At 42.8% G+C, this 13065-nt stretch overlaps 1 protein-coding gene across 3 annotated transcripts in view; it reads right to left on the bottom strand.

Annotated features, from left to right (window-relative positions):
* The window catches only part of col16a1 (collagen, type XVI, alpha 1), a 79569-nt gene extending 69240 nt beyond the window's left edge, over positions 1 to 10329 (bottom strand). For all 3 annotated transcript variants that reach the window (XM_080515982.1, XM_080515983.1, XM_080515981.1), the window contains exons 1-2: positions 10055 to 10329; positions 4276 to 4403 (exon numbers count right to left, since the gene is read on the bottom strand). In XM_080515982.1, the coding sequence (XP_080372108.1) occupies positions 4276 to 4351 (76 nt within the window). In that variant the 5' untranslated portion in view covers positions 4352 to 4403; positions 10055 to 10329. The remainder of the gene's footprint in view (positions 1 to 4275; positions 4404 to 10054) is intronic.
* Between the last annotated feature and the right edge of the window lie 2736 nt (positions 10330 to 13065).

Consider the following 13065-nt stretch of genomic DNA (forward strand, 5'->3'; position numbering starts at 1 on the left):
TTAGTTCAACAAAGTATTGATTTACCATTAATTCCATGCACAGAGGTTAATAGCACGCTGGTATTATCATAGAGTTAGTGAACACCTCATATAGATATCAGACTAACATTTATCATGGAATGATGATAATAAAGAATAAAGTAATTATTCCTTTGCTTCAATGGATGACTATACCTACAGGAGCCACAAGGTGAAAGTCATGGCCACATGTGCCTCTTTCACATTGAGACTAAAAATCTGATGTTGTGGGTCTGAATCTGTACACTGTGAGGATTTGGGATATTCCACACTGAAGCACAACCAGGGTTCAAAAATGAAATATGACATTTCTTTCTCTCCTCTGACATGATTGCCTTTACTAAAAACACTTTTTTTTATGGCTTAGTGAATATATAGATATTCACCAACTCAATGTGCTACAGATGTCATTATAGGACAAACACAGTTACCCAGCGAGAAGACATGTAGCTTTTGGGACAACTTTGAAAATAAAGTGATTATGCTGAGGAATGGCGAGAAAGCTTTTGTCTGTCAGGAACATCTATCAGTGCGAGGGCTACTATACTCCCACACTGACAAATGCTTGTTTGTTTTGTGACAGCACTAAAGTTGTTTGGGTTTTTTTTTTTTTCCCTTAAGTGAATTGTTATTTTTCTTTTTTTTTTCCCCCAAAGAAAGCTACTTGGAATAGATTTCTTTCTTTCTTTAAAAAAAAAAACTCTCAGCAAACACCAGCTTGTGAACATGTTGGTCTCTGGGTTTGTAGTCCCCGTGATCTTTCGAGCTTCTGGAGTGAGTACTGTTCAGACCAAATGGAAGTACGGCACTAATGCCAGTTTACCACCAATTATAACGCACCAACCCATCCCTTTCCTCGGTTGTTTTTGTGTCGGACTTTGATACGCAGTTGTATGAATATCAGACATCAAAACATTATTATAAAGTAAGCCAAACTGTGGTCAACAGAAACATGACCACAACCAAGGAGCGAGTAGATTGTGTTGGAATTTCAGCAAAAAAGGCACATAAACACATAAATTATGAGTGACGCTTATGATGTAACTGAGTAGTGTAACTGACAAAAATTGACTTAACAAGTCAGTTTCAGGGTGAAAATGATATCAGAGACTATATGTCTATAAAGATCCCCATGAGTCGATATTATTTTCCGATCTTTAAAAGGTTCTGCTGGGTCTTTCCTGTAGCCGACGCGCTGCTAGTTCTCTGGTACAGATTCTAAAGGTGGTGACACTCTCCAGATTTTTCTGTGATACTTAAGCACTTTTAACTAGCTATTCCACAGAGGCTTCAGCCTCATCTGGACGGGAGCATGGAAGCTAATGTCTGGATTTACGCTGCAAATTACAAAGCAGCAACCCTGATAAGAGGTTTGTCTAAATACTTTTTTTTAAGGCTAACAGACTAATTGAGGGATCAAAGTTATATTTCTTTTCAGCCTAAGGATGCACCATTTAAGATCAATAACACATTGAAAACAGTCGGTACGCTCTCGGTTTTAGGATTTTGTTTTATGATTATTTTTGTTTTTCTCTGTTAAAACTGAGCAAGTCTTTTTTTAAACTACTTCTACTCAAATCAATGGGACATCATTCTCCCCTTCGACACAAAACACACAAAGAAAGCAATATCAGTTGTGGGCCAATTGTCAGCTTTAGTCATTTAGCATTTGTCTATATCGTAACAAACCAGCTCTACACTCAGCCCAGCCATGTAATCAATGTCTATTGAGCTTCTTTTCATTTCTAATTTCTGCGCAAATGGGTATATTACAGCACTAACTCGTTCGCACGAGAGAATGTTCAACTCAGCTCAGGCACAGCCCTAAAAAAACTGGGTGAAAACAAATCAATACATAACTCTAACTTCAGACTGCAGAGGGTCCGTGGAGCAGAAAACCCCATATCAGCAACACTTCACCAAAGGCAGAGAATTTCAGCGATTTAATTTAACTATTGGGACTAGTCTTCCAGCCTGATGCTGTACAGAACTGCAGCGCAATCACCCGGCTCGACTCCTTCAACACCAGTTTTACTTAAGCCTGCTTTCCTGCGGTAATGTCAGCAAATTACCAGTAAGTAGTGATTTGGATGAGTCGGAGGAACAGTATAGTGTGTACGTGTGCATAAATGCCTCTGTGTGCATGTGTGTGTGTGGTTCTTGCTGCAACAAGGTGTTATAGCTGCACTTGAGAAAGCACTTTCTTCCAACCACTGGAGGAGAGGACTCGGGGGAGCTGCAAGCTGACTTGGTCTCATCTGAAATGCTCAGACTCGGGTCTCCCGAGGGAGACACCCTTCCCCATCTCACGTCTTTTTCCTTAAAGCTCCCTTCAGTGCTCCACAAGCTGTGGAGGATTGCTCAACCCCCCCCCCGACAAATTGATATTACAGATCCGACCCTTGAGAACACACCAACAGAGTGAGGAAGGAGTGCGACAGTTCAGAAGTAAATAAATAAATATACAAGACAATGAAAGAGATCTTTCATCTCCTCTCTGCCTTTTTGATTCCTGGGATTTCTTTTTCAGTCGTCGCTGTTACAACAGCACACAGACGCATACGCACAAGCATTTCCACGTAGATACAGACATCAGTCAAACAAATTGTCCCCAATGCAAAATACACAACTGTAGAAAAATTGATGGTTCCCGAAGAGAAACACAACCACACATGGTAAACGCACACGCCTAGTTGCCACAGTCGAACCACAATTCCGCCAATGGTTACAGGCTATGAAGGCACATAAGCTGTAATTACACTGTTTTCACTGTAGCTTGAGAAAGCCGCATCACAAATACAGGGCACGTACACGGCTACATCAAATTCAGTGAGGTTTCGAAGGGAGACAGGTTGGCCAGGCTTACAACTTCTCTCAGTAACTTTCAAGAGTATTGCTTGAGTTGAAGCCTTAAAAAAATGCAGGGAATGTTGGAGTGACGAAGATTTTTTTTGCTTTACGTTTTGAGGTAGGATGCCATAATGTTTGACAAAGTTGTAGAGGTGTAGAGTGGGAGAGATCTCTGCAGTCATCACGAATGTGATGACGTTTTTCTTCATCATTCAGTGTCACGTTTGTAGGTCTTAACACTATTTCATGTCTTGGCAGGGGTGCCTATTAACTTTCTTGTGCAGGGCAAGTTGAGAAGATCAATGCTACTCTCACATATGTCCAATAAATCTCAAGATAAAGTTAGAAAACAAGTCAGCATGCTTAGTGAGGTTTTCCTTTTTTGTTGTGGCACAGAGTAGACCTAATGAAAATGTCTATATTTTCCAAAGACCAAACAATTACTCTCGAAAATGAGTACAATCTGAACATAAAGATAACTTTAATGATATCTTCCACCACAAAATACAATGAAATGTCCAAAAATCTCTCCTACAGCTGTTGTACTATGCTTGTTTTTACAAATTTGGCATGGCAGCATGGCTTTGGGTCTCAGTGTTGTGTTGTGTCTGTTACTCTTTGGAAATTTTCTAAAAATAATCAGTGTTTTCTTAGAATATTTAAAAACTTGCTTAGTGGTTTGACATGCCAGATCGGTGCCTAATGGTGGCAAGTTTTGGCCCACTGGACTTTTACTTGCCACCCCTGATTTCAACATGCTCTCATGCTGGTAACAGTTTGGTTTGATTTAAAGTAGCCATCCCTGATCTAAAGCTTTCAAGTTTTTGGGTAATCTTTTCTTATTCCCAAGCTGAAAAATATGAAAGATTTAATTAACAATTATTTTCTGTGATAGATGACAGTGATAGGTTTCTGTTTTATCTATTTGGTTTTCAGTACAGTGCTTCAACTATTTCATTTTAGTTTGTAAAGAGCTTCAGCCTTTGTTAATGGTACTATTTCATCAAGACGTTGCAGCAACTCATGATACGATCTTGTGGTAGAAATTAGAATTACAAGATGGGACACACAAGGGTTAAATCTGTTAACTTCCTTCTACATTTGACCCGTCCTATTCATGGTTAATATTCACTCTAAGTGGGAGTGTTGAGGGATATATAAACAGATTTCTTGAAGCAGAAGGAGCATATTGCTTTGAGATGACGTTACTTCTGTTTTCACTCATGCTGATAACAGTTTTGGGGATTATTTCAAGCTTCACAAACAAAATCCATAAAGATCCAAACTCTTGGTTTAAACAAATTGTTGTCCTAAAGCATGGCATTTTTTTTTTTAAATCTAATATTTTTTAAGTACACATACACAAAACGACAACATAAGTTTGCATTTCAAATTGAGATGACTCACCTTGCTCCGACGCCAGCGAGTCACATGATCCGAAGCCGAGGGCCAGCAGAGTCAGAGAGGTGCAGAGCAGCCACATGGTTCCACCCCTCTCTAAACACCGCCTCAATTCACCTCACCTAAGACACCAGCTGATGGATGGGCAAATAAAAAAAGGGGGGAAAGTCAAAAAAGTCAAATCTTTCATTCTGTCAGCATGCCACCCAGTCTGTTCGCTCACTCGACAGCTGCATATTATGCTTGACTCCTAAATAGACAATGATGTATATTTATGAGTCAGTCACAGTTGATGTGTTAATTATGTGGTATGATGCGGGCTTTGTTCGTGGCATATGAATTAACCAGAATGTCCCTCATTAAGGAGTGTAACTCTATAAAGTCTGATCATAGTCATTATCCTGTCCATCTGGTTGGCCTTTGACTGGGCAGCTGCTACACACACACACACACACACACACACACACACACACACACACACACACACACACACACACACACACACACACACACACACACACACACACACACACATTTAATGCACATACATAAAAATAACTGAGCATAAGACAGGCTTCCTTAAAGTCACCATTAATAGCAAGCATTTTGCCAAAAGCAAAGTCTGCAGAACAATTAAACAACGGACACACATGAAAGTAAAATGCAGGCTCGTCTGTCCAGAGTCAGACAGTAGAGCCAAAACACACAAACACATCTGGAGACTATTCCATTAGACCCATGGCTGTGTTGTACCAGATGCTTCCACGTGGCACAACAAGCAAGCAAGCAAGCAAGCAAGTAAGCACACACACACACACACACACACACACACACACACACACACACACACACACACACACACACACACACACACACACACACACACAGACATATTTAGCCTCCTAAATCCCTCTCCCTTACAACAACCCCTCATTCCCACACACACAAAAGAATGTGCACACGTCAACACGCTGCCAGCGCCCACTCGGACTTGCATAAACACATCCTATCTGACCTGGACTTGGCCTCAGCATGTGTGAAGACCCCATAACTCTGTGGCGCTGCCCTCGAGGCAAGTGGGCTGGCTGATTGTAGATCTGTACACACACCTGTCCGGTCTTCCACAAGAAGTCAACCCCACGCTCCCCCCAGGGGTACACAATGTGGCACTGCAGCGCGATTGCAGATACGGCATCATCTAACCTGACCTGACTGTCTGCAGCAAGCCGCTAACAGACAATGCAGTGGAGGACATTGCTTCAAATTATGATTTGGACTAGCGCAGACAGCTTGATGTACCACACATGGTGAATTATGTATTCAATTTTGTATCCTGCTGAGTCAACATGAAGCTGCTTCCCTCATCTTCTTTTTCCCTTCCCTTTCCTTTAAACCTCCAAGTTACTGTTTCATCAAAGCCATTTGCAAGATCTTGGGTAATCAGGCCATGGCTCAGACTTTTTACGTGTACTATTGCTGGCCATTGGTGAAAGGAGCTGTGAGCTCCATAGCCAGAGGAAACGTGTTTAAAAAACAAGTTTTCTCTTCCTGTGGGTGGAAGATTAATCAAAACCTTCAACGGGTCTGTTTGAGCAGCGCACCCATTATTATAGGCTTCATGCCACATGATCCAAATAATAATAACGCTTGCTGTACATGATACAAAACGTATCACAGTCCAGAGAACACAGGCTGAGGGAAAAGATACAGCTTGTTACTATTATCATCTAGCCATAATCCAAAATAATTTAATAGGCCTCTTACTATGTGTTACCATGGGTTGTCTGTCTTTCTGCTTGTGTCTGTGCACTGCCTCCACAGCATGCAACAGCAGATAAAGCCAGGACGGGGTTAGGCCAGTGGGTTTGGCTGCTGGGCTGGCTGTGAGCCCGGTAAACAGACCCGTGAGTGATCTGGTCACTGCACATGGAGCCAATACAGGAAGGAAAACAATGACAAAAGTTGAAAGTCTTCCAGCCCTAAAAGTGAAGTGATGACCAGCATACACAATTGCTGCAGAGCACGCATTCTTGTTCTCAGCTTGCTCAGCCAAGATATTTTTTTTTCACAACAATGTCTCCCTTGAAGATACTGAGCTATCTGATGGTTGTAGATGTAATTTGGCCTCTGTGTCCAGATCTTCTATGGGTTTTTTTGGGGGGGGTTTTTCTACGAAAGCGCTCAGCTCCAGTGCTTTTCAAGGGTTTGAATATACAGACAAAAGAGGAACTGATACTGTCCTACATAACAATGGAGGCAATTTGTGCCTCATGGTTTTTCAGTGTTTTAGCTTTCGTACATTTCGTCATCATTGTCCGCACTTACAGCTGGAACAACAGCCCCAACACAAGCCTGTTCAGGGAAACACACTCTGACGGAGTTAAATGAAACATGTCCTCATGATGGCCTGACAAGAGGATTGCTTATTAGCCGCCGTGGCATGAATGATTAAATAACAGTGAACCAGCAAGCCCAATGTTTATAATTCTTTGCCTCTATTTAAATGGAAGGACTTGAGGTAAATGTGTCAGTCACGTATTATGAGCGTTTGCTGCCTCTTCAGCTGTCTCGTATGGCATCCTGCAAGAGGAAGATTGATAGGCAGCTCATTCACCGGCTATCTGCTTCCAATCTACTCTGCGCTATCGCACAAAACACAAACACACACCCTGAGAGTGGTTTCGCTGCCGGGCTGTGAGAAACAGCCTGCTGATTGGTCTGCTGGGTTGTGACCCTGACAGAATCCTCCAGAGAGTCCTCTCTGAGCAGAGAAGGTGTGGGGAAGTGCAGTAAAACTTGGATGAAATTCAGTCATGAAAGCGAGGCCCTGCATATTAAAAGGTTGGTATGCATGGGTGAGTACTTTCATTGACATACAGGCACATTCGTATACAGTGCAGCGGCTGGTCTACAGAAAGCAAAAGGGACACACTAAAGGATAAATACAAGGACGCTCTGGCAGATACATGACACTGGGGATATTTTAGATAACCAGAAGCCAACAATCAAGTGGGCAGTCGTGAGGAAAAATTATCTTTTTTAAAATGCTGCAAATCCACTGTGTTAAATGTTTGGATTCATTTTTATCGTGCAAGACCTGAAATAAATGCTGCACTTCTGATATCCCTGCATTCCTGGTAGAATTTAGGAGCAAGACCAAGAGGCAACAGCTGTAAGGATTTATTTTGGATCGTTGATGTTTGGAACAAAATACTAAACATTAGTTTACTAATGTGCTCACAGTGACAGAGCTAATATGCAGATGTTGGCAAGGTATGATCATTTTGTTCTCTTGCATTAAAGACAAATACACCTGATCCTGAAGCAAAAACGGAAAGTGATCATCAAAGTCTGTGGGGTGCCTTTCCTAAGAGCCATTAATACTCGAGCCAAATTATTTGCAATTACCATCAAGCTATCAACCATAAGTGACGTCTCTGACCTGCATGAGGTGCTTACAAATGCATTACCACTCATTCTCTGAGACCCACAAATGTCTGTGCACAATAGCTGTTGTGCCAATCCAATCTAGCTGCGGAATGACTGAGGAAATGGCCAAAATACAGGCGGAGTAAAGCTAAAACACTGATATTTAATTCCACTCCAACACGCTGTAAGCATGAAAAATAAACTATTGATCTTGCCATCTGTCAGTATGCTGTCAGATGCCCGTCAGACAATCATAAAGTTGTTTTTATGAGAAATGAACATCGATGTGAACACAAACACTCTTCTGAAAACCCAAAACGTTGCACATACTTCAAGCCAATCAAAAGGGCCCGTAGCAGACCTGTCACAGCAGGGGACTCCAAGTGCATAATATGACTAAAATACGCCTGAAGGCTTTGATATACTCTCTAGACATCCAGTGACGAGGAGCATTAGAAACTCTAACGTTAGCAAAGGTAATAGCCAAGTCTGTATGACACTCTGGAGAGATGGGCAAGTTTTTACTAGTCTTACATTCTGGGCAGTGTTCAAGGCCTTGAATATTTGTGGGTGAGGAATCTGGCCAGCAATAGGAGGGAGTGTTAGATGAAAACAACTCTCTCTACATGTCAGCTCAGCACTATCTGAAAGTTACAATCCCATGGAACGCTTGCGTTCAATGGAAATGATGCAGAGGCCCTGAGCCCACACTGTTGAGTCAGACTTCAGCCGGCGGATGACCTGCTGTGTTTTCTTCTGCTTAACTTTAGAATTTGTATGGCCTGGTGGTCACTCCTCTGCTGAGCTGAACGAACGGTTAAAGAGGATGTTGCAATTCACCCAAGGCTGGAATTGTATGAAAAACGCCTGGCCGACAGCGATATGTTGCATCAGTAACCTGCAGTCGGCTAAATAAACACTTGATGTGTAGTTAAATGTAAGGCCAGCAATTTGCAACATTAAGCAGACTACATTCCCCGGAGTCTGAGGAGAGAGAAGAAGGGTTTTTTTCTGCAGGGAAGTGAAGAGTGTAGATGGAGATACTGCAGCATGAAAACAAGCTTTGCAATATCCATCCATTCATTTTCTAAGTGATTTTATCCAACTTAGGTGCACAGGGTGCTTCGCTGACGATGGTCAAAGGCAAGTCCATCAGGGGCAAAACACAGAGAGACAGATACCCACACACAGTCACACATTTTAGATTTTTAGTCCTGAATTTGTCCCAAATGCATGTTTTTAGGACTATGGGAGGAAATCAGAGTATGTGAAGACAACTTACACACAGGGAGAACATGCCAACTCCACGTGAAAAGGCCCCAAACTCCAACTTGAATCAGGAATGTTTGCAAGAATACTAACCACCAAATCATTCTTGGACAAGGTATCAATCATTGAATTAGCCATCATGGTTCTCAGAGTAGACTTGCTTGGTCAGAATTAGTTCCTCTGATAGTGAGGATGAAATGTGTAACAAAATGCAAAAAAGCATCTACATGTTTGGAACTGATCTGTAGTGGTGGGAGGTTAAAGGGTCCACAAGCAGGATGTAAAAGGAAGGGAAAAAAACCACCAGACAAGGGGAGGCTGAGTAATGAGGAGAACAGATGTGGAGACTTCCTCCTCTGCAGCTTCTTTTTTCTTTTTCCCAGGTGGAGTTTGGAAGTTATTAGTTTGATCTGTATCGAGCTTTGCGAAGATGACTAATAAAGAAAAGAGAGAGAGAGAGAGAGAGAGAGAGAGAGAGAGAGAGAGAGAGAGAGAGAGAGAGAGAGAGAGAGAGAGAGAGAAAGCTTGCTGTGATGATGAAGCTTTTCCATGCCACAGGGGCTGGATGCAAGCCACACATATTTACAGTAACAACAGCGTCTGTGTGATGCGTTCAAGCCTGGCTCAGAAAGGAAAATGGAAAAAGGAAGAAAAGAAATGTGCATCACTTTTGCCAGCAGCTAACCCAACCAGTCGTGGGTTTGAAAAGTTTCTCTAAGGATTCAATAAAAGACTACAACTACCATGTGTCACGATGGCTGAGCAGAGAAATTTAATGATCTCCGCTGGGACAGAGCGAGTTTCTTAAAGCAAGTTCACTTCACAGTGACTCTTGTTGGTATTTATTTGGTCATCTGCTGCATGAATATCCCCATGTGATGCGGACTACTGCATCAAACCAGTCGTGGCCACAAACTCCCCCAAATCAAGTTTGATCACACTTTTTTGACACGCTGCACACTCACATTTACGCACGAGTGTTACGCATGCAGTGCAAACATGAAAACATTATAAAAGTGTGTTTCATGTGCAAACTTTTTTTTTTTTTTTTTTTTTTTTTTTTCAAAAGAGTGTGTAAAAGTCATACCTTCAACTTCAGGCAGATCCGCAATTTCACCAGCGTATTAATCCATTCATAAAAAACGTGCCTAAAGGAGGTCCAGGAGAGAAATCAAGCAGGCAGATGCAACCAAATGTAATCCAGTTTGGGGTTTTTCTTGGTTCTCCCCCCTGAGTTTTTTTTCCCCTTTCTTGAGTATCCTTCCACAGAGAAAGAAAGGGAGAAAAAAGTTGCAACGTTTCCCCTTGTCCAACTTTTCCCCTCCCTCTTTCTGTCTCCAGCTGCACAACCAAAATCTCAAGTCTCTCTCTCTCTCTCTCTCTCTCTCTCTCTCTCTCTCTCTCTCTCTCTCTCTCTCTGTCTCCCCCTTCTCTAACTTTTTCCTTGTGTTTCCTTCCTCCTTCCTCCTTCCTCCTCCCCCATCCCCTCTCTCCCTCTCCCCTTCCAGTTGGGAGATCCTCACTAAAACCTGTAGTGACATCATTTTGTCCAGACCTCCTTTTTTCATTTCTTTCTTTCTTTCTTTTCCCAGGCATTCAAGGTCTTTACCCTCTCTTTACCCTGTGCCTCTCCACCCTTTAACCTCTCTCCATCTCCTCTAACCCCACCTCCACCTCTCACTGTTTGATTCATGGCTTAACCCGAGAGCGAGAGAAGACGCGCTTTCCTCTCTGTCGAATTTCAGGCGCTTGTATTAAGACGAGACACAGATTATGTTCGGACCGGCTGCTGCATCACAGAGAAAAATTTACTCCATTAAAATTAATGAACTTACTTATCATACTTACCTATGATTGACTGCTCAGACCACAGCTTCCATATTGTTTTATCACTGGGTTTTATTGCAGCTAATTCATAAAATGGCCTCGGTTGCAGCCCCTGACCATTCAGAAACACTCGTCTTAACAGCCACATAAATTCCACCTTTATTGTCAGTAAGTAAATAGTTTGGGAGGCGAATAAATATCACTTTGCCATTTGATTTATACATGCCTCCCCTCTCTGCTGTGGCTGGATAGGCACTAAGGAGACCTACAACATCTTGGAGGTGTTTATTAGGGACCTCGCCAACGGGTGGGCCCTAGGCCCAGCCAACGGCAGGTCTCTTTTGGATTTCGTCGTCGCCAAAAGTGCGGGCCCTCCGAAGGAGGGCCCGCACTCATCCAGGCCCTCTCCTGACCCTCTCAGAGTGGCCGACGCCCCCGAAGGGGGCGTCGGCCACTACCTGGTGGCGAAATTCTATATTGTATTTCGAATGTTTATTATTATTATACTATATTTATTTTTTTTCTCCATTACGCTCATATTTGACCCCCTAAACACGCTCAAAAACTCACCAAATTTGGACGACTCGTGAAAAATCGCATAGAGCCGGTGACCATGTCACAACATTCCAGGAAAGTCCAAAAATGGCTCTCTAGCGCCACCTACAATATTTTAATCGCCCACCACGGTCCATAGGAATGTCGTACAGAAATGTCGCGAATACGAAATTTGTTCGTCTACTCGAGCCCTACGACTCACGCGCTCTAACTTTTGACCTAACTCCAACAGGAAGGCCGCTATTTGCCTTTCAAAGTAAGGTGTTCACCCAAAAAAGGCAAAAAAAGGCCGAAACGGAAAATCTAAACCATCATAGGGCGAAGGTCGGATCGGTTAAATTAAGATATACAAAAATAGAGGAGATTGTTTACTACAAATATTTAGAGGGAATTTTTCTTACCTAGTCCAGTTTAATTTTTATTAGCCGTCCAAGCTCCCCACCCCCTAATCGCCTTTTTGGCTCCTGTCATCCATTAACATGGGGAAACCGAAAATTCTCCCCCAAAATCAACGATTTTAAACTCCCCGAACTACTCTTAACTGTTTGCAAACCGTGACTCTCAGCCACAAACCGAGGGCATCGCCACGACCGCGAGACCCTGCCGAACAAGAGGATGTAACATATGTGGGGAAAATTCCAAAACAAGTCCCCAGAATGACGAGTTAAAGCGACAGAGTAACATTTTTTTCATTCTACATTTTTACATTGAATCCTGATGGGAGATTTCCGGCGTTGTCGCCAAACAGCGCCCCCTGGTGTCCAAAGTTTACCTCTGACTGCTTCCAAAAGTACACAGTCTTAAAGACGACAAAAATTCCTACAAAAGTATGGTACTTTTATCCACATACTCCCCCGATAAGTATAGATTAAGAGCAGTTGTTCGCAAAATCTTCTAATATAATCCTCTCTGGCTCACTCTGACGTCAGAGTGTCCGCGCTCGGCGCAGCTGTGAAATTCTCCACTGTGATTGGTCAGTGCATCACTCCATATATGGGCAGCTTCCTGTAGCTTCAGGCTCATCACTGCTGTGTGATTGACAGCCTGTCATATCCTGCAGTTTGACCTGAGAGTGACCTCACCAATCATTCTCAGGTCAGGTTACTCTCATGTGACCTGACCTCACTCTCATGTCTCATGTTCTCCTGTCATGAGGACATGCAAAACCTGTACGAGACCTGGCCTGAGGCCCTCACATTCATGTCGGTGGAAGTTTGTGAAAAACCTTTATGGCATCATTCACACCTTCGCACACCGCCGACAAAGGCCGGGCCTCCTAGGCCCGGCACTCCACCAGGTCACTCTCATGTCACACACTGACCTCCGTAGGAGGCCTGGCCTGAGGCCATATAATTCATGTAGGTGGAAGTTTTTGAAAAACCTTTATTGTTCCATTAGTGCAGTGTCTTTTACACTAGAATTGAAGTAAGACCAGATTCAGGATCGGGGCCATCTGGGGAGCACCCAACAGACATTTTTAGGCAGCTCGGCTAGCTTGCGGCTTAGCATGCCTGTTAGCATGCGAGGAAACATTGTCTGATTGAGCCGAAATTTGGTAGGTAGCCTAATGGGGTTGCTGCGATCACAAATCACTAGCTAATTAGCTGGTTTTGACGCAGTTTTTTCAAAATAAAAGTCTTTTTTTTTTTTTTTTTTTTTTTTTTACTTAAATAAGATATTTTTTTATTAACCGTTCATAGCCACCCCCCCGACGGG

The sequence above is a fragment of the Blennius ocellaris genome (assembly GCF_963422515.1).
Source record: "Blennius ocellaris genome assembly, chromosome: 20".
Lineage (NCBI taxonomy): Eukaryota > Metazoa > Chordata > Actinopteri > Blenniiformes > Blenniidae > Blennius > Blennius ocellaris.